The sequence below is a fragment of the Chiloscyllium plagiosum genome, unplaced genomic scaffold (assembly GCF_037043375.1).
Source record: "Chiloscyllium plagiosum isolate Xiang-an unplaced genomic scaffold, Cpla_swu_hap1 HiC_scaffold_4, whole genome shotgun sequence".
Classification (NCBI taxonomy): Eukaryota; Metazoa; Chordata; class Chondrichthyes; order Orectolobiformes; family Hemiscylliidae; genus Chiloscyllium; species Chiloscyllium plagiosum.
The window spans coordinates 83,858,006-83,879,951 of NW_028270142.1; the positions used below are offsets into that span (position 1 = coordinate 83,858,006).

Consider the following 21,946-nt stretch of genomic DNA (forward strand, 5'->3'; position numbering starts at 1 on the left):
TGGAAGAGTGAGAAGTGACTATCTTAAAATCCTGAATGGTCTTGACAAGGTGGGTGTGAATAAAGATATTTACTTTTGTCGATGAATCCAGAATTGGAGAGAGTATTTTAAAATTAGAGGACATCCTTTTGCAAAGAGATGCAAAGAACTTTTATGGGTGAAGTTGTGACTTTGAAATGCAGACTCAGAACGCAGTAGAAATGAAGTAGTTGAATAAAGGCAGTGATTGATTCCCCTGTGTAACAAGAATCTAAGACTAGATGGGACTATGGAATTCAATACACAAATAGGTCATCTTATTGAATCATCCTGAGGACTGAGTAGTCTCCTGCTACTTCCTATGTTTATGTGACTTGTCACCCCTGGAGTTCTCTGTTTGAATTCCTTCATTCAGGCTTTCACAGTGCTCAAAACTGAGATTATGTTGATCTGTGACACCAATCACCCTTGTAGTTTGTCACCATAGTTAACTCTAACTTTGTACATTATTTGGTTTTGTTAACAGCTCCATTCTCACCCATTCCACAACCAGACTCACTTGTTCAATTCTTATCTGCTTTAATGCAGGCAGCATTTTCCAGCAGTATCTTTTTCCCCCTTCCTCCTTGTACATTATCGTCTCTGAAATAATCTATGTTTGATCATTGGTTCCTTCCTTTTCTCAGTTCCTGCATGTCTGCTACTCAGTCAAAATCTTCTATGCTGTTCTCCTTTCTATCATTGCAGTGATTGGTTATGGACATCGAATTATGGATGCAAGTTTCAGAGGAGGGGGTGCTATGTTTGACAGGGTTGATTGTTAAGAGATTGTTTCCTCTTCTTAGAGCATCTAAGACGAGAGACCATAATCTCAGAATAAGGGGTTGCTCTTTAGTTCATAGATGGTCATACAGCATAGAAACAGACCCTTTAGTTTAACTAGTCTACGTGAGCCATGTTCCCAAACTAAATTAGTCCTACTTGCCTGCGTTTGGCCCATATCCCTCCAAACCTTTCCTATTTGTGTAGTCATCCAAATGTCGTTTAAATGTTGTAACTGTACCTGCATTTACCACTTCCTCTGGTAGTTCATTTCACACGTGAACTACTGTCTTGTCAAAAAAAAAGTTGCTCCTTGTCCTTTTTTAAAACATTCTCATCCCACCTTAAAAATATGCCGCCTAAAATCTAGAACTCTCTCATCCTATGGAAAAGACCCTTTCTATTCACCTTACAAACCTCTGAAGTCTCCCCTCAATCTCTTATGCTCTAGTGGGAAAAAGTCTCCAAGTTAATAATATGGCAGGGCAAACCGAACTGTACACAGTAGAAGTGGCTTCACCAGTGTCCTGTACAATCTCAACATGACATCCCAACTCCTATACTCAAAAGATATAACAATGAAGGCATGTGTGCTAAATGCCTTCTTAATCGCTCTGTTTACCTGTGATGCAACTTTCAAAGAACTATGTATCTGAACCTTTAGGTCTCTCTGTTCGACAACAACATTACCAGGGATCTACCGCTAATTATATAAGCCCTGCCCTTGTTTTACAAAAATGTAATACCTCACATTTATCCAAATTGAACTCCATCTGCCACTCCTTTGCCCATTATCCCAATGATTAAGATCTCTTTGTAATCTTAGATAAGCCTTCTTCCCTGTCACGTTGGTAAAACAAGGGCGGGGCTGTAACCAGGAGGGGAAAGTTTTAGTGTCATTTGTAAATTTACTGTGCTTTCTATATTCTCATCCAAATCACATATAAATGGCAACCAAAAGTGGACCCAGTACCAATCCCTATGGAACATCACTGGTCACAAGGCTCCAGTTCAAAAAACAGTTCTCCATAATGGCCCTCTGTCTCCTATCATCAAGCCAATTTTATGTCCTGTTGGCAAACTCCAAGCTGACTCAGAAAACACATCAAACAAAACACCATGACCACTTATACCTTTCATTTATAGTGGCCTGTCCACAAACTCCATCAACAAACACATCGACCTGGACCCAATATACCGGCCACTACAGCGGACAGCTGAAACTGACAACCGGAAGCGGCAGGGACAGGCCACTATAAATGCCGGAGGAAACACCACAGAAGCGCTTCACAGGAGGCTCCCAAGCACTGAGGATGTCACCTAGACAGGGGACGAAACGTTTGCAACAAAAATTTCCAGCTCGGCAAACAGAACCACAACAACGAGCACCCGAGCTACAAATCTTCACCCAAACTTTGAAAACCCATCCTGTTCACTAATGTTCTTTAGAGAAGGAAACTGCCATCCTTACTTGGTCTGGTTTACATGTGACTCCAGTCCCATAGCAATGTGATTGGTTCTTAACTGTCCTCTGGGCAATTAGGGATGGGCAATAAATGCTGCCTGGCCAGCGATGCCCTCAACGAATTAAAAAAGAAGGCGTGTAAAGGTTGGATCATTAAGTATATTTGAGGCCAGGATTGAAAATCTAACCACAATGGAATCAAGGTTTACAGGGAAATGGCAGGAGAATTTTGAAGATTTACACATCTATAATCTCATTGAACAGACTCAATGGGCTGAATGGCCTACTTCTGCTTCTTTGTCCTGTAGTCCTATTAGCCAGCCTTGTATCCAATATAATAGTGTGACAACAAAGTAAATCTCTTTGGTCTCTATAATCTCAAAAATTATCCACTGAGATGACCCCATCCTTCACAGTATCTCTCTCATTTGGTGGTGGTAAAGCCAGCAATTGTTTCTGTCGTGCCTGGCGGGCCACACTGTCAACTTTTTTTTCTCTTGTACTTCTCTGCTATTTTCCCAACTCTTCCTTTTGTCATGTATCTAATCATCTTTACTATGGCCAGGGCCAGTATAATATCTTCTAAAACACCATTAAAGGATCCACTGCAGTTTTTCTCCGGTTTCATATCTGTCTTGCTCTGCAAGAAGCCATTGGGAAATGTGAGAGTGGCATAAAATAAAACAATGAGATTTCCCCTTTCTGCTGGGAAAGTGCTACCATGTTCCACTCACTGTCTGCAGTCCAAATGTGAGTCTGGGAACCTGGATTCTAATCCATGTTATTTCATTATATGGCAGAGGCTAATGATTCAGTTTTGGTGTGACTTTTCAGCATCTGGCTTTTGCCGCTGTACTGAATTTGGTAAACTCATTTCATTCACTCTTTGAAATGTTATCAACAGCCGTTTTTTTATAAACTTATCTATGCATTTCTTGTTGAGGTGAAGAAACAGGGTGAGACATTTGATGTGATGTTTATGGATAGAAGAGTAGTGAGGCTTGGAATTGACAGCAGACAATCTTGTTTTAGTTCTTTTCCATTGGTAGTTTTGATTTAAATTGGCTTCAAGAGATGTGAAACTTGAAAGGGTTTAGAAAAGATTTACAAGGATGTTGCCAGGGTTGGAGGACTGGAGCTATAGGGAGAGGCTGAACAGTCTGGGACTGTTTTCCCTGAAGCGTTGGAGGCTCTTGGGGTGACCTTATAGAGCTTTACAAAATTATGAGGGGCACGGTTAGGGTAAGTAGACAAAGTCTTTTCCCTGAGGTCAGGGAGTCCAGAACTAGATGGCATAGGTTTAGGGTGAGAGGGGAAAGATATAAAAGAGACCGAAGGGGCAACTTTTTCACACAGAGGGTGGTACGTGTATGGAATGAGCTGCCAGAGGATGTGGTGGAGGCTGGTACAGTTGCAACATTTAAGAGGCATTTGGATGGGTAAATGAATAGGAAAGATTTGGAGGGATATGGGCCGGGTGCTGGCAGGTGGGACTAGATTGGGTTGGGATATCTGGTCGGCATGGATGGTTGGACTGAAGGGTCTGTTTCCATGCTGTACATCTCTATGACTCTAAGAGGTTTGTCCTGATCGTGGTTTGCTAATCTGGCAATGGTTGGAGTGTTGAAGAGCGCAAGAACATTTTTGGAATTTAGATTTAAAAGCAGAGGCAGTTGGATGTTGGTTACTTCTATGAAGGATTTTGTTGATAAAAGGCTAGGTCAGAGAGCTTCTGGAACAGCGAATAAATTTAATATTTTGTCAGAAAGCAAATGACTGCAGACCCCTGTAGTGTTGATGGAAGGACACTTATACCTTTTGTCTCTGGCAGGGTAAACATGTGTGGTCATTTATTTTGTTTCCAATTCAGAAGAATCGAGGAGTGAGAAAGCTTTTAATTTCATTTGGAGGACGTCATTGTTGAGTTTAGAAGTAAGTTTAGTTTTTCCTCCCAGAAGTAGTTCAGGTCAGTTCAGGGAATACGTCATCTCAGTTGAAAGTTTAGTTGTAAAACTTCCATACCAGGAGAGTTTAGTTAGAAATCTGCAGGTTATTAGAATTGTTTAGGCTAACAAATTAGTGAAAAAGTTCATTGCAACAGATTTGAAAAGGATTCATTGAGTTGTACCCACAGTCCATGGCAAAGTAAATGTGAGGAGTTTAGAGAATACAGGTTGTTCTGCTAAAACATGACAGTTGCGTTCCTGTGCAACCTCGCACTATAGAAAATTGCTATACCCAGTCAGCAGAAAGTTCATGTTATCCAAACAGCGTCCACAATTTGTCAATTGCATTATAGCCAATTCGCAATGATGCAACTTGCGTTATACCAGAACCTGTACTGTAACTCGAATTTCTATAATGGATAGTGTTGGGAAGCAGGCTGAAACATTGTTTTGCTGCATAATTTAAGATCATTCTAACATGCTTCTATATGTAGATATTTGGATTATCTTTTTATTCCTTTTGTAATAAACTCCATTCTGTTATTTAAAAAATCATCTTTGTGTGAATATGTTTGTGAATTACCACCAGGAACCAATTAAACAAAAAACATAATTATGATTGAACAAGCCAGGTTTCATTCTGGAATCTGACTTGATCTGAAATACCATCAGCCAGTATCATAATACTAGATCAAAGAAACATGGATAAGTAGCTAGGAGTTCTCCGATGGTGACTATAGGAAAGTGACTCTCCAATATTACCACAAAATACAATATTAATATGAAATGTATCTGCAGTTTGTAACTACAATTTGTTGACCAAGCTGTCTGTAAGTGTACTGATGAATTAAAATTCTCCTTAAACACTAATTTGCTGTTACAGTATTGAGTAAGTTGAATATTTCAAAGTTATGGTAAATACTCTAATACTAATAACACTAGTCATTTTTCAAATGAACGCACATATTTTTGTGTGATGAATAATTTGTGTTTCTTTTGATAGTGTATTCTCACATTTCTTTTGTTTATGTACAGCCCTACACAGTTCATTGGTGTTCTCAAAGGATGAAGGGTTACTGATTTTCCTTCGAAAATCACTAAGCAATGAAGAGGTAAGTTTTCCATCAAGGAAAGCTGTGCATTCATATAACGCCTTTCATAACTGCTGAATTTGCGAAAGAGCCTGATAGCCTGTGTTGTTAATTGCAGTTTAGGAGATGTGGCAACCTCCTACAAACAGCAGTATGATACTGACCAGGTAATCTATTTTAGAGATTAATACTAACTAGGACACCAGGAGAAGCAGCTTTGTAAAAAATATTCATTAACGGGATGAGGGCGTCGCTGGCTAGGCCAGCATTTATTGCCCATTGGACAGTTAAGAGTCAACCACGTTGCTGTGACTTTGGAGTCACATGTCGGCCAGACCAAACCATGAACCACATTGGTGTTTCTGAATATTGACTATGGATTCACGGTCATCATTAGACTCTTAATTCCAAATATTTATTGAATTCACATTCCACCATCTGCTAAGGTGGGATTCAAACCCAGGTCCTCTGAATATTATCTGGGTCTCAGAGTCAGACGAAAAGTCACCTATAGACTCAGAATGTTAGCTTGCTTTCTCTCCTTGGATGCTGCCTGTCCCTCTGTGATCTCGCAACATTTGTTTTTGGTACAGATTCTAGAAATTGACTCCTACTTCATTGAAGTGTAAGCCTAGGTTTTGTGCTCAAGTCTCTGGATGAGATTTGAATTTACAATTTTCAGATTCTTAAATCTGTATTCTATCACTGAATAAGGCTGACTTTGCAACTACCAAATGTGTTGTTAGCAGTTTTTAGTTTAATAATGTATTATGTAACATATTTGTAAAATCTCATTTGACTTCCAGTTTCGGGATTGTAGAGAAGACGTTTTGAAGTTAATTACTGCATTTGTTGAAAAGATCAAAGAGACAGTTGGACCATATGCTCTTGACATCAAGGTAAGGGACTTTTGTCTTCCAGTTTCTGAATGAACCTGTGAATATGCACTCAGTTAAGTATAACAGGATATGTGTAGTTTGGCAGCATACTTAGGGAATGAAAATAATCGGCTTTGTTTTTATAGTCTTTTTTTTTAAACACTTTTAATTTTTACTGTGTAGGAAGTTCCTCTGAAGCACTCCATTATGTAACGAAGCCATTTAGAGTGTAAATATAACTTGAACATTAATAAATGATACTGCATAAAGTGTCACTTGATGAATTTCGAAGTAAAGATGTGATCTGCTGCCCTTTGTGAATATGAATGTTCACCAACTAAGTCAAAGTATCTCTGGGAATATCTCCATTTGAAATAGGAAGCACAATTTAGTTGTTTGTAAAGTGATTCTAACTTTGCTAACTTTGCTGGGTGTTGGAAGGGTTTTCAGATTTGGCTGTGTTATGAATACCTGTACAGTGAATTGAAGGAAAAACTGCAAAGTCTCAGGACACTATTATGTGCTTGAATATTGAAGTGATGTGCAAGTATGTGATGCATGAAAAGGAGAATTATATATGTTTATTGTCTTTTTTTTAAGGATGTGTGTCTTGTGATGTACACCAAAGAAAAGGCTGCAAAGTGTAAGGTTGCTGCCTTAGACCTCCTCCTTGTGGTAGGATCATTTTGTCTCATTCAGTTCATTTTTGGGAATACTTCACAAGCAATCAGCTTTGATTTTTAAAGAATCTTTTTGAAAAATGCTTAGTATGGATTATAATTAATGAATGTTAATCCTTGTGTGCTAGACATGCATTTCCTCAAATAGATATAATGAACATAAATTTGTTAATAACAGTTTAGTTAAGTTGGCTCCTTTCTTTCTGGTTTAGAAGACTATGCATCCAATCATCTTTCTCAGGTTTAAGTGCACAATTTAGGCTGATAATTCAGTGCAGTCCTTGGGGAACACTGCATTATTGGATAAATTGTGTACCAATTCCAGTTGTACTCTAAATTTTCCATAGCTGTATCCGGAGAATAACAGGCAATTCTTCCTGTTCTAGTTCAAATTCACCCCGTTAAATAATATGACATGAACAGATTGACTTCTCATTTATTTCATCATAACTTGTGCAGCTGATGGAAGTTGGGGTAAACAATGGGACCTTTACCCTGCATTTGGCATTACTGTACTTGAAGTACTTTTAATATCAATATCTGATGCCTGAAATTAAAATTTCTTCCATTTATTGGCACTAATATTTCTCATCTTGTAGGCAAAAGTAAAAGGGGTGAAAAGTGGCTATCACATTTGCCAGCACATCTGTAGTGAGTGAAGTATTTCAGAGCATAAGGTAGTTATGCTTTTTGATGTTTTAAAACAAGCTCTGATTTGATAATTTTCACAATATAGATTTTACTTATATAATGAACAATGAAAGACTAAGTATTATGATCAGAGTTAATGGCAATACTGGACAAGCCAAGTTTCAGAGTGGCTTGACTTGGGATCAGTACCCTGCTGATCTGAATATCTAGGGGTGCAACAAGGTCTTTGAACTAATTAGAATGGGTGCTCGGGAGATTATATAGGCTTTCAAACAAAACAGCAACATTGCATGGCAACTATTTTGTTAATGAAACCCGAAGTGGGTCAGGAGGGATAGTGTGTACAGGCAAAAGGAAACAAATAGGGTCAAAGGGGAAAAAAATGGTAAAAAAGCAAATTTAATGGCCCTTCACTTAAATGTCTGCAGAATTTGGATCAAAACAAATGACTAAATGGTACAAGTCGAGGTTTTGGATTTGATCTTGTAGCCATTATGGAGACACGGTTACGAAGAGATTAAAGTTGGGGGCTGAATTTTCAGGAATATGTGAAAAGCAGAAAGGGAGGGATGGTGTAGTAGCTTCGTTAGTGAGAGACGGAATAATAATGAAGCAAGACATGATGCTGGTTTGGATTATGTAGAATCCAGATGGAGGTACTGGGGGGAGCAGTCCATAGATCCCCTAAAAGTAGCAGTTTTGTAGGACTGAGAATAAATATTGATATAATAAGAATACATTTTAAAAAGCCATTGCATGAACCATGGTTGATTTAAATCTTCATTTAGATTCTCGATCAAATTGATAACAATACCTATGAGGAAGAATTCATAGAGTGTATTCAGTGCAGTTTCTGAGAACATTGTTCGAAACAAGGATCAGGTTATTTTCTATCTGATACTGTGTGATCAAGCAGGTTTAATAAAAGACCTCAGATTAAGAGTGACCACAACATGGTAGAATTTGACACTCAGTTTGAGAAGGAGAAACCTGTGTCAGATTGAACTATGCTAAACCTAATTATGGATAATTACATGAGGATGAGGGCTGACAATTGCTGGAATGGACTAGGAAAAGCGGCTTAGCACAAAAGATTGTTGAAGAACAATGGCAGACAGATTACAAAGATAGTTCATGGTTCATAATGAAGATATATCTAAGTGAGGAAGGGCTCTAGAAAAACTATGAACTGACCACGGTTAACCAAGGAAGTTAAAGGTAGTATCCAACTGAAAGAAAAAAAAATCCAAAGTGGCAGAAATTACTGGTAAACTGGGGATTGAGAAAATTTTAAAAGCCAACAAAAGATGTCCAAAAATAATAAACAGGGAGAATATAGACTATGAGAGCAAATGAGCAAGTAATATTAAATATCGTCTTTAAATATGGAGAAAAGGATGGAGAGGCCAGAGTGAACATAGACCTCTTAGAGAATGAGGCTAGTGAAATAATACATGGAAACTAGGAACTGAAAAGGAGTTAAATAAATATTTTGCACCAGTCTTCGTGGTAGAGGATATTAATGGCATTCCAAAAGTACTAAATAATTAAGGGGGCCAAGAAAGCGAACAAATAGACTCAATAATTATCACCAGAGAAAAAGTACTGATAAAAAATGAATGGAGCTAAAGGCTGATAGCTAAAAGGATAATGGATGCACTGGTAGTAATCTTCCAAGAATCCTTGGAAAGTCTAGAGAATTGGAAAACTGATAATATAACACCTTTAATTAAAAAGAGAGAGAGAGACAAAAAGTAGGCAATGAAAGGCCAGTTTTCACATCTGTCATTGGAAAAATATTAGAATCTATTATAAAGGATTTAATTGTACATTTAAAATACATAATATCATCAATCAGAGTCAGCATATCTTCATAAAGGGGAAATCCTGCCTGTCAAGTTTATTACAGGCTTTTGAGTTAACAAGCAGGAGAAATAAAGGAGAACAAGTGGATATAATATATTTGGATTTCCAAAGGCATTTGATAAGCTACTTAATAAGGCAAGAGCCCATGATGGTTGGGGCAATATATTAGCGTGGATAGAGGATTGACGAACTAGAAGAAGAGAGAGTGCAGAGATAAAGGGAGCGTTTTCAGATGGCAGCCTGTAACTTGTGAAAGTGCTACAGGAATCCTGTTATCACAGTGATTTACATTATATATCAATGACTCGGATAAGGAAAGTGAATGCACTCTGTACACCTTTGTGGATGACAAAAAATGGTGGGAAGGCAAGTAGTGACGATGATTTAAAGAGTCTACATAGGTTATAGACAGGTTAGGTAAGTGGGCAAAGCTTGGCAGAGGGAATATAATGTGGACAAATGTAGGGTTATGCACTTTAGCACAAAGAATAGAAGAGCTGCATATTATTTAAATCTGAAAAGACTGTAAGAAATTGCAGCACAGAGAGATTTGCAGGTCCTTGTGCATGCATTGAAATTCAGCAGCTAATGTGGAAGGCAATTGGAATGTTGGCCTTTATTGTTGAATGAGCTGCAGTAGTTTATCTCAAATGCAGTAAAATGTTTGGCTATATCATTTAGAAAATCCATTTAAATCTGTAAGTATTAAATTGTATCGGAAGACAATGCTATGACAGACATTTTGTGTTAAATACCTGTACGTAACATTAGTTGAAATTAACCAACTGATACTGTTTTGGTTGTAAGATTTGGCAGTGAATTAATGTGCAAAGGCATTGATTATGTTGAGCCATTACAGTGATCCTTTAAAGCCTTGTTATTTATGTAAGCCTACCAATGCTAAAAGCTAACTCTAGCACTTCGAATAACTGTCGTGTAATTTGCTTTTTTCATTTATCAAAAAAATAAATAACATTCAGATGAAATTTCAGTTGTTACACAGTAAAGTCTGTCTACAAGAATTTAAAATCGGAGACATGTTCAATAAATTCTACGGGGAATTGGCGCAGAAGAGCAAACTTCCAGACACAGGTGTGTTTATTTTTACTTCATATTAACCATTTGTTAGAGAAGCACAAAAGGCAACATTTCTGATCCTTTTTTTTCAAAACTGTGAATAACCATAGCAAGCCACTGCAGGATTTTATAAAAATTCTACCACTTTCTATTTTCATCATGTAATATTTTAAGAAAATGGGAGAATGGAAATAGATTGGCAGTTTTAATTTCTGTATCTGGCAATTTCTGCTATTCAAATCCCATCCAAGATCTCTGGTGAAATGCATGTTAATGGCATTCAGAAATAACGTATGGTAGTTACAACTCCTTAATAGGAACAGATGATCAAGTCTTCCTTTTAAAAGATCATACAGTTTGATAAAAAAGATGACATCACAATGCAAAAGGAGGGGGTAATGCAGCATGCAGAGATTTGCTTGCCATGTTTAGGATAATACAGTGATAATCCATGTTATAATTCATCAGTGCTATGATTGATTTAGGAATGTTTACTGCCGTCAGAACTGGCAGTGTTACTTTGAAGTGGAATTGGATGTTTTGCATGGTAAATGGATAAGTGTGACACAGTAATCATTGGAAGGTGTGCCATTTTTCAGCATGAAACTATCATTCACTTCACTGAGTAAGATTTGATAAAACACCAGTCTATGGTCTTCAATAGCTATAGGCATGTTTGCTTATTCTGGAAGTCATATGTTTCATACATTTTAATAAATATAACAGTCATTTATTTATGTAAACCTTTATAGGAAACAAAGATGTTTGTATTAATATTTATTTTAAATGACTTGTTTCACAGTGTTGGAGAAAGTATATGAGCTGTTGGGTGTTTTAGCTGAAGTGCAGCCTACTGAAATGCTTGATAATTCTGAAAAGCTTTATCGTGCCTATTTGAATGAATTGAAAATACAGGTGAGTTTGAAATCCTGTTTTTTTGTAATGTACAATTTTGTTTGTAAGCATTGCTATTTTTAGATGTTTTTCACCCCTCAAAGTCGTCTTTCCACCAGGTGCAGAAATTGCGTGCCCTCTGTTTTGTCTTTGCATTGATTATGTTAAAGAAAAATAAATGTTGAAGGTGATATACTTAGCTACTGTTTTCCATGTATTGCCAGTCTCCCATAGCTTTTCCCAAGGCAAATATGGGATACACTGATCTGTAAATGAGGTGTGCACATACTGCCACTGAGGTATAATATGTACTGATAGGCTTGTCTTTTTAGACAGGTCAGCGAGAAGATATTCTCGGTTTCTTTTTTGCTGTGAAACTGTTAAGCCTTTTCATAAAATTTTTTACAATTTCTCGCTCTTCAGATGACCTCTGCAACAAGACAGCCCAAATTTCTGGTGGTGTCAGGCTGCCTTAGAGGGTTAATAGCACTTATGGTAAACTTCACTAAATCTATTGAGGAAGGTGAGTTTCTTGTTTAAATTATGTTGAAATATTGACTTGCACTCCAGAAACATGAAAAATATAACTACTTATGTATGTATTTTTTAGATCCAAGAACATCAAGAGAAATTTTTGACTGTGCAGTGAAAGCCATAAATTTAAAGGTTAGTTCAAAAGTGTGTAGAAAAATGCTTGCTCATTGGAAGGGTAACTGAATTAAGGTTAAACATTGCCTTGGGGTAATTGAGAAATCTTAGTGCCAAAGTATCAGTGTTGTTTCAGACACAATTTAGCTGAAGGACCTATGAAGTTTGCAAACTGCCAAGGTGGTAGTGGGACATTAACGAGGGCATGATATCTGAAGGTATTGCTTTTCCAAAACATAGTTTTAAATGCAGGATTAATGCATATATTGTGATTTCAGAGATGAATAATCTAATATATAGTGTTTGGCTTGATATGACAGTAATTGGATAATTTACTTTCCATTGTCCATTAGGATTTTGCACTTCATGTACAAGCTTGGGCTTTAGTTAAATTTTAGGAAAATTAATATTTTAGTTTTAATTATATGCAGTTTATAAGCATTACATGATTCTTACTGAGTAACCAGTGGGAAATAGTTTTTGGAAAATGAACAGAGTACCCTCGGATTGTGTTCTACTACCCTTTCAAATTATGTTTCCTGATGGAGTGAGGTCCTAATCTCATCCTCTTTGCTGGAGCGAGGAGGAAAGTGAGAAACCAAATCAACCCACACCAGTTGGTACATTTATTGATCAATAATATAAGATCAGGTTGGGCAATTGCTGTGTATCCAAAAAATCTTATTGTTCAAAACCCATTTTACAAAATATTGTAATGTAACCTGATCCCGAACATTTGAAATCCTATCTCTCCATCTATTAGCCAAAAGATTTATTTCAAAAAAGTGAAAATAACTTTGAATTTAAGTTCCTGCAATAACAAAGTATTTGAGAGTATTTGGTCACTTTGGACTTAGCATGTTGGGCTTTGGTTACCTTAGTTTTGTACAACATTATGAATAATCTTTGAGGGTGCTGATTCAATTTGGCTTTGTTTTTTCTGCTTACAGAAGTTGCCTATTCTAACTGCATTTTGCCTACATAGCAATGAATAGGACATATGTTAGATATGCTGATAGTAGTAAACAGTGGTTGCACAAGTGTTGGCAGGTTTACTCACATAATGATTGTTTCGACACAAGACAAAGATGACTCCTAAATGAGCATTGGATTGATGAACTACACCACACACAACAATAACTCAGTTAATATGCATATTTGCTGTTTCCAGTTGGAGGGATATCTAACCCACCCAAGTCAGAGGAGTATTGTTTTCAGACTTATTGCAAGCAGTGTTTCGAAGGAAATGAAAATTTTAGTCACAAAGTACTGGGCCTCTATCAATTAATATACTTGATGGGAGTTATTGACTAGCAAGAGATTAAGTCTCTCACTCTCTCTCCCCCCTCTCTTTTTCGCTCTATTTTCCTCTTTGCCTCCCTTTTCTCTTTCATTTCTGGAAAAAAAACTGGGTGCATGCTGTTGGATACAAAGCAGTAGTAGAAGCAATAGACTGTCTAGTGCCTCTGAAAAGCAGAAGACGACGAATGTTACTATTCAGTAGCAACACAGAATGGTATGTTTCAATAAAATAATTGTTTCATTTTACAGATCGACATAAAGAGATATGCTGTTCCTTTAGGTAAGATATTTTTGATTAATTTATATCACTCCTTCAAATGTATACAATTATGATGGAAGCTACGTAGTTTATGTATATTTTAATGTCTTTCATTTTGGAGTTTTGGCTTTTGAACTAATGGCACATGGGAGTTTTGAGTGTCTGAAGGGTTTTAATGATCAACTTGTACGTATTTCTGAAACCATGATGATTTATTTTGAAACACCATATTAGAGGGAGACGTTCTGATGAGTAATGGAGTTATGTTTACTTTGGGAGAGTTTACAAGCAAACAAAGTAAACAGTGTGATGAATTAAGCTTTTGGACAGAAGGTTCTGAAATAGTTTCTTTCTATGCGAAATACACATTTTTTAGTTTCAGTTTGGGCAGGTTTTCAGACATCTTGGCTGAAGTTGAATGGCTGAAAAGATTGCTCCTGAGAAAGAGAGAGAATTTAGGACTGTGTATAGAGTTTACTTTAAAAGTTCAAGACCAGAAGTGTTTGGTTACAACCCAGCAGTCATGAAGTAGTGAAACTGTCAAAGCTCATTTTTCTGTTAAATCAAGGAAGAGTTATCAATTTAACCAGGAATTGAAGCTGCAACTGAGCCAATCCCTATGTGGGATAGGGAAAGAAATCCTCACTGTTGTTTGAGGATTATAATGCAATGCTTTTGGAACTAACAGAGTTGGGTTTTTACCATGTGTTTCAAAATCTTTAAACATTTGTTATATGTAAATCTTTTGTTTTTGTTAAACCAAATATACAGCATTGTGTGTTTCAGTGAAAGGTCACCTTGTTTAAAAACCAAACAGGCAAAATATGACCTAGCAAACCAAATTTTCATTTGAGATCTGACTTGTCCAATAATACTACCAGCTGGTATCATAACACAATAACCATTTGAAATTTGAAATGTTTTGATTACTGACGTCGATCAATGTTCATCAAATGGATCCCAACTTTGGAAGTGGTATTAAAGACAGGAAACACAGGAAAATATACGGAAAACTGATAATTATATTGTTTAAATTTGTAATGAACTTGTCACTTCCATTTTATCTTGACGTTGCCCAGCATGTGTCAAAACCAAGTTTAAAAAGGTTGGCAGCTCTTTTGATAACAGACTCAGATGGCCATTCTTAATATGTGTAGTTGTTCATTGAATATTGGACAGCTATTTCAGCATCAAGTGCCATGCAATTTATCCCATCCTCATTGTACAGAGGAGCCTTGATTATCTGAATGACATGGGCAGGAGTATTTTGTTTGGTTAATCGAATGCTGGATAACACAGTTTAACCAAGCATCGGGATCTTGTGCTCTTGTCCAGATAATCCGAAATTTGGATAGTCGAATGCCAGATCATCGAGGTTCCTCTGTGCATTTGTGCATACAGAATCACATGATAATGATCAAGATGTAAAAATATGTTGCTGCTTATTTTGTGTTGGATACGAATAGATTGTAGCATACCAACCTGGTTGCTATTGAACAACAAATACCAGAGATTGAATTTGGCATCTTTATGGCCTCTATAGATCAATACAACATTATACATTTAAATGTTAAATTCTCCCCCTGTTCAACTTGGTTATTTTGAGATGTGCTTACAAATTTATAAATTAAGCAATTGCTACAGCTGTAACTAGTTGTTAAGGGGAAATTGAATAAATGTGCCAGCAGGATGTCCGAGAGTTCAACACTTTTTGTTTTCTGTTTTTAGCTGGGCTGCGCCTGTTCACACTACATGCCAGCCAGTTCAAGACCTGCCTCATGGACAGTTACCAAGTACTGTTTGAAACAATGTCAAAATGGTGTGGCCATACTAATGTTGAAATGAAAAAAGCTGGCTATGCGGCTCTTGAGAGTTTCCTTAAAGAGGTAATAAATTTTCCTTTAATTCTTGTACTATTTGAATGGAGTTTGCAAGTAATACATATTTGACGTACCTGACAGGTTAATAAAAAAAATTCTTCATCTAACTTCCTCTTTCTGGAAGCTGTGCAGCAATGCTAGAATCCTCATAAGCTGGTCATTTGTCTTGGATTTTTTCAACAAATTTAGTCACATCACATTGTAAACTTTTGCTATAAATCCTGTGCCTTACAGGTGTGTCCTCCAATATCACCTAATAAAAAAACGTCACTCCGAAAGCTAGTGTGCTTCCAATTAAACCTGTTGGACTATAACCTGGTGTTGTGTGATTTTTAACTTTGTACACCCCAGTCCAACACTGGCATCTCCAAATCGGGTTTAAATAAAGCACCATGGCTGTGAGGTGTTAGCACTGGTGAGCACTCTGCCATTGCTAAGCACATATTGTGAAAGAGCGATGACATATAATCATACAACACAGAAAAAGACTCTTCGGTTCAATTCATCCATGCCGACCAAGTTTCCCAAACTAAACTAGTCCCGTTTGCCTGTATTTGGCCCATATCCCTCTCAACCTGACCAAACGTTTTTTAAATGTTGTACTGGCACTTGCATCTACTATTTCCTCTCGCAGTTCATTTCACATATGAATCACGCTCTGTGTGAAAATGTTGTCCTCAGGCGCCTTTTAAATCTTTCTCCTCACACTTTGAAAATATTTTGAACCCTGTTACCTTTGCTATTCACCTTATCTATGCCCCTCATGATTTTATAAACCTCTCTGAGGTCATCCCTCAACCTCCTAAACTCCAGTGAAAAAAGTCGCAGCCTATCCAGCCTCTCCTTATAATTCAAACAGTCCAGTTCCCTGTAACATTCTTGTAAATCTACTCTGCATCCTCTCCAATTTAATAATATGCTTCCTATAGCAGGATGACCGGAAATGTACACAGAATTTCAAAAGTGGCCTCACCAACATCCTGTACAACTGCAACATGACATCCCAATTCCTATACTCAATGGTCTCAGCAATGAAACAAACACGCCAAAGCCTTCTTTACCACCCTGTCTATCTGTGATGCAATTTTCAAAGAACTATGTCACTGAACCCCGAGATCTCTGTTCTATACCCAGGACCCTACCATTAACTGCATAAGTTTTGCCCTTGTTCATCTTATCAAAGTGCAATACCTCATATTTACCCAAACTAAACTCCATCTGCCACTCCTCGACCCATTGGCCCAATTGATCAAGACCCCTTTGTAATCTTAGATAATCTTCTTCACTATCCATTATACCACCAATTTTGATGTCATGCACAAACCTACTAACCATGCTTCTTAAATTCTCATCCAAGTCATTTGTATAAATGATGAAGAACAGTGGATCCAGCACAGATCCCTAGTGCATACTTAATATGATGCACGACAGAAAATTGTCGAAGCAAAGTTACCAGGCCTCAATGCAACAGCCTAAAATTGACACTTGGCAAAAGTGTGGGAAAATTCAGCCTGTAGTGTCCAACATTACATCTGATTCTTATGTTGGACAAAACTTATTAAATAATACTGATCATATTAACAACCTAATATTGATCATGTTCATAACTCTAACAACCAATTTAAGATCATGACTCACTTACACATGCCAGAGCCATATATATTCACACACAAGGCCCTGCCTTTCGCAAACTGAAAGATCACGTCCACACATTGCAATTGAACAAAACCCTGAGGGTCAACCACTCTCTACAGCACTCCCAAATTTGCCTGGTTCGAATTTAAATAAAAACAAATCGGTTCAATATCTGAATTAATTGTGGATAGTGAATAGTTAACTATCGTGGCTGTTGTGGTACAGATTACCATTAGCATCGATGTTGGTAGTTAAACAGTCGATTTCAAGTTTTTGGCTTTCTCGGTTGACTGAAATTCTTTGAGTATGATTTCTTTTAGCATTAGCTGACAGGCACGACTCAGAGTGAAAAACGACTGTTTCGAAATGCATTCTTCTTGGCAATGCTCTACCAACTAGGGTCTCATGCCAACCAATCACCCAATTGTTCCTGTCAGATTTGATATTCTTGGAATTCTGTCCTGATGAGTACAAGATGAAAATTGATAACATAACTCTCTTCTCAACATCTTTTCATTATGTTTAAATGAAACAATGGTTTCACTTCTTATAAGTTATAGACATAACTGAAATTATGCATTGAAAAATACCTTGATTGTCTGTTGAGTCTTTCATCTGTTAGAATACATGATAGTTTCACTTCTTTCATGTGTAAATCACGAAACCTTTTTTTAAAAAAGTTGCATTCTCGGGTTAGCTGTTAACAATGGGAATAGCTAGACAATATGTTGAAGGTGTTGGCCCCCTGTGTTCTCTGTCTATGCCATGATGTTTATGCGGGCATAGACAGAGAACACGGGGCCAACATCTTCAACATATTGTCTAGCTATCACCATTGTTAACAGCTAACCCAAGAATGCAACTTTTTTAAAAAAAGGTTTCGTGATTTACACATGAAAGAAGTGAAACTATCACTGTATTCTAACAGATGAAAGGCTTAACAGACAATCAAATTTGCAATGTATAATTTCAGTTACATCACACTGTAAATTTTTGCTATAAATTCTGTTCGGATTGAGCCCTCCACTATCACCTGATGAAGAAGCGTCGCTCCGAAAGCTAGCGTGCTTCCAATTAAACCTGTTGGACTATAACCTGGTGTTGTGTTATTTATAACTTTATTGAAACCCAGTTGTGCACTGGTTCAAATACTACAAGCCAAGAACTGCCCTTTGTGTATTGCTTTGCTGTTCCAAATGCCATGGTTGAGTATGGCAAGTTGATACCCCACTTCGAATATGGAGACTGGAGATCCTGGTGGATGGAGCCATGTAGAGGAGTAACATCTTTTTTACACAGGACCACCAGAGGATATCACAACACCAGCAGTTGCAAGCTTGGCCAGAAGTAACCACCTGGTTCAGTGTGGTGTCCATGGGATGGAGGAACACGCAATAATGCAGAAAGGAGTTGAATGACTTTGTCTGCTTCACACAGGAAAGTGCCATCATCTTCTCTCTGCTACCTCTCACTCTCACTCCATTACTGCACCCATCTCCCACCAAAGCACTTGGGTCTCTCATGATCACTGTTGCATGTGTTATCTTCACTCAATGTTCTCACCCATCCCATCATTTCCCACTCCCCAAAAAAAAGAACACAGTCTTCAACCCCCCCCTGTACTTGTGCTCACTCATTCAGCACATCTCACCACCTTTCTTGATTGAGGATGGACAAGCCCCCCAACTTCGTGGATATAGGTTGCAGGTGGTTGTAGCCCATGGAGCATGTCCTGAGGGATTGGGAATGGTGCTAACATTGTCATGACTGTGGACCATGGTGTCAGATCACCTTTGAGCATTTTAAGTTTGATTATAACTTTGGAGATTGCTGAGAAAACTCAGCAGGTATGGTAGCATCTTTGGCGAGAAAGCAGAGTTAATGTTTCGTGTCCAGTGATGCCGAGGAAAGGTCACTGGACCCAAAATGTTAATTCTGCTTTCTCTCCACAGATGCTGCCAGACCTGAGTTTCTCCAACTATTTCTGTTTTTGCTTCTGATTTCCAATATCCGCAATTCTTTTTGCAATGCAACATGCCCTTTAAGTAAAAGGAATATAGTGAAAAGTTGACTGCAAATGCACATTCTGTGACTGCCTGGAGACAGAGACAGAGACAAAATGCACTACAAACCAAACTTCTTATCTCCTGGGGTTATCTCAGCATGTGAGCGTGATGATTACATCACCTGATGAAGGAGCATCGCTCCGAAAGCTAGTGTGCTTCCAATTAAACCTGTTGGACTATAACCTGCTGTTGTGTGATTTTTAACTATGAGCATGATAATTTAAAAAAATCGTTGTGAAGGCAAGAGCCATAATTGCAACTTAAGGACAGGAGTTAAAAGTGGCTTCAACCCTTATCTATGTCAGCTGGTAACCTGACTCACTGGTATGTGGACTATTTTCCCGTGAGGCTGTTATCTCCGAGGCCAGCTGTTTAAACACAAGTACGCTGCAGGTAAGGAAAAGGAAGTGGTTATTAACTCCGAGTGGTGCCAGTCAGCTACTGCCGAAAGGAATCAAGATAAAAGAGTTTCAGTTATTTACAAAGCCAAAAGTCTTAAAATTAACCATTCAACTACTAATGTTAATGTTTAATTATCTACTGACCAAAAACTAAGGTGTTTTTTTTTTCAAGTTTTTCTCTTTTGGATTCAATGGTTATTTCTAACCTGTTTACATGTATGTTGCTATTATTTCTTCTCACATTTTGCAATTAGTAGGCTCACCCTTCATGTTAATTCAAGGCAGCTTGGTTAAATTGGCTTCTTTTAAAACATGTTCATTTAATTCTGGGAAAAAGGTTACCTACAAGGGAAGGGATCCTTTTAAAATTAAACTTGTTGTAACCAACTGTGGGGGTAGGTAAATAATCAAGAGAAGCCGGTTCACTCCTCCTCATCTCAAGAGCTTAATGGTTTGAGGTATCTTGTCTGCAATCATAACAAACTGGGTGGCCCCGCCCAAGGAATAGTTGTAACAACATCGAGGCCTGGAGAAGACATTGATGCTCTGAGTTTCAAGCCAGACATAGGTGCAGTCTGTTTTCTCACTGCTACCTGAGAGAATAGCAACCTGCATATAAATGAGGTGAAATTAATTTAAATTGAGATTTTAATATCTGTAAATAGAACCCCTTACCTCCTACTAGCAAGATTTTCATCTAACTGATGAAACTTTGAGCGGAAAATTGGATCTTTTCTCTCAATTATGAGAATCTCATTTTCCATTCTTGCCACAATCTCCCAACTTATTGTCATTGCCCACATCTTTCAGAAACTGGGAACATTTTATTCTACCTTCTGACTTTTGCAACTGTGGGCCATTTGGTTACAGTTAACTATTTAGCCCAGTGTGAAATTTGAAGGAATATGTGTTTTGATATGATCAAACAGTCTTTGGGACATGTGGCAAAAATATTTACCCTCCTCTAGTGTCTCTAACTCTCTTTTTCTAATATGGAGATGAGACCGACTCATGGCGTTCATATGTGGTCAGACAACTATTTTAAACATTTTAACAAGACTTGCTTGATTTTCAATTCCGCTGTTTTAGAATGTATCTTCTTGTTTTGTTGGTTTTATTATGGCTTTATTAACCAGTATTGTTGCTTTTAATTATTTGTCTATCTACACTTCCAAATTCTTTTGCTCCATTTACCAGTTAATACTTAGTGTGTGTCCTCCTTATTCCTCCTACCAAAACATGCCACCTTTATAATTAAATTAATTTGCAATTTCACCTAAAATTAGATTCCTACTGTTTATGTGTCAACTCTTTCAATAGTTAATTCTGATTATAAAGACATTCTTGATGCAGTGGTGTCCTGGGTACAATGATAATATCTTTTAATTTTTCTTTGAACAAGAGCATTGTGGTGTTTGAGGATCCTGCAATTTTGTCCCAGCTTTGGCGAGATGTATTGTGGGTGATATTGGACCAGCTGCCTGTTATATGTAGTGTCTGATTTTCCATTTCTTTGGAGTTTATTTTAATTCAAATAAAACTTTCGATTTGATCATACTGGATTATCTTCAGATGTATCCCAAAGCTAATTTTGTGTTTTGCAGTGGGGCATTGTCACTGCCAGTGATCTTATCTGCATATTTATCCATATGTAATATTGTTACACTGAATTCGTCAGCAGTCTGCTCAAACTGGCCAAGCTGTTAAGCACATACTCTTTATCTTTTCCATACACAGATTGCATTGCAGGTGGCAGAAGATGCTCATTTACACAAAGATAAGTTGCAGTACTTCATGCAACAGTTTTATGACATTATCCGGACAATGGAATCAAGCACTAAAGAACTCTCTATTGCTATCCGAGGATATGGACTTTTTGCAGCTGTATGTTTCACTTTTTTTACCCTGTTATTACTTGGTTTATACAGCATAACAAATAAAGAAATAAAAGAAGTCTTTCCATTAATATTAGCTAATTTTTCAAGTATTACAAAACAGTAAGATCTCATTGACTTTTGCATTATGATGCAGTGAATAGGTGATAGCTTCATTAGTTGAACTGAAAATTACTCAGCAGAGCAGTTGGTATATTTTGTTTCTACACATAATATTTACTTGGATTAAACTGGAGAGTTAAATTCCTAATGAATGTTTGCATTAAGTTACTAGGATTGAGGCATTGCTGAGGAAGATAAATTTTGGCTATTTCTCGATGGTGCACATGAGCTACGAGTGCTTGATACATATTAAAATCCAATAAGAAGATATAACTGGAACCAATGATTGCAAAATTTAAGAGCATTTATTTGTACAGTTGCATTTTTCAAGCCAGCACCTTCTAACCCAACGGCCACACTTTTATGGCGTGCTCATTTAAGGGACGCAGGTGAATCTCCATTCATCGCC

General features: G+C 37.4%; 1 protein-coding gene across 2 annotated transcripts in view; it reads left to right on the forward strand.

The window, feature by feature from the left end:
* Positions 1-21,946, forward strand: part of prkdc (protein kinase, DNA-activated, catalytic subunit) — a 248,835-nt gene that overhangs the window by 4,636 nt on the left and 222,253 nt on the right. For both annotated transcript variants that reach the window (XM_043688290.2, XM_043688291.2), the window contains exons 2-11: positions 5,248-5,324; positions 6,110-6,202; positions 6,782-6,856; positions 10,371-10,470; positions 11,258-11,370; positions 11,773-11,872; positions 11,960-12,015; positions 13,549-13,579; positions 15,287-15,444; positions 21,278-21,424. In XM_043688290.2, coding sequence (XP_043544225.2) covers positions 5,248-5,324; positions 6,110-6,202; positions 6,782-6,856; positions 10,371-10,470; positions 11,258-11,370; positions 11,773-11,872; positions 11,960-12,015; positions 13,549-13,579; positions 15,287-15,444; positions 21,278-21,424 — 950 coding nt within the window. The remainder of the gene's footprint in view (positions 1-5,247; positions 5,325-6,109; positions 6,203-6,781; positions 6,857-10,370; positions 10,471-11,257; positions 11,371-11,772; positions 11,873-11,959; positions 12,016-13,548; positions 13,580-15,286; positions 15,445-21,277; positions 21,425-21,946) is intronic.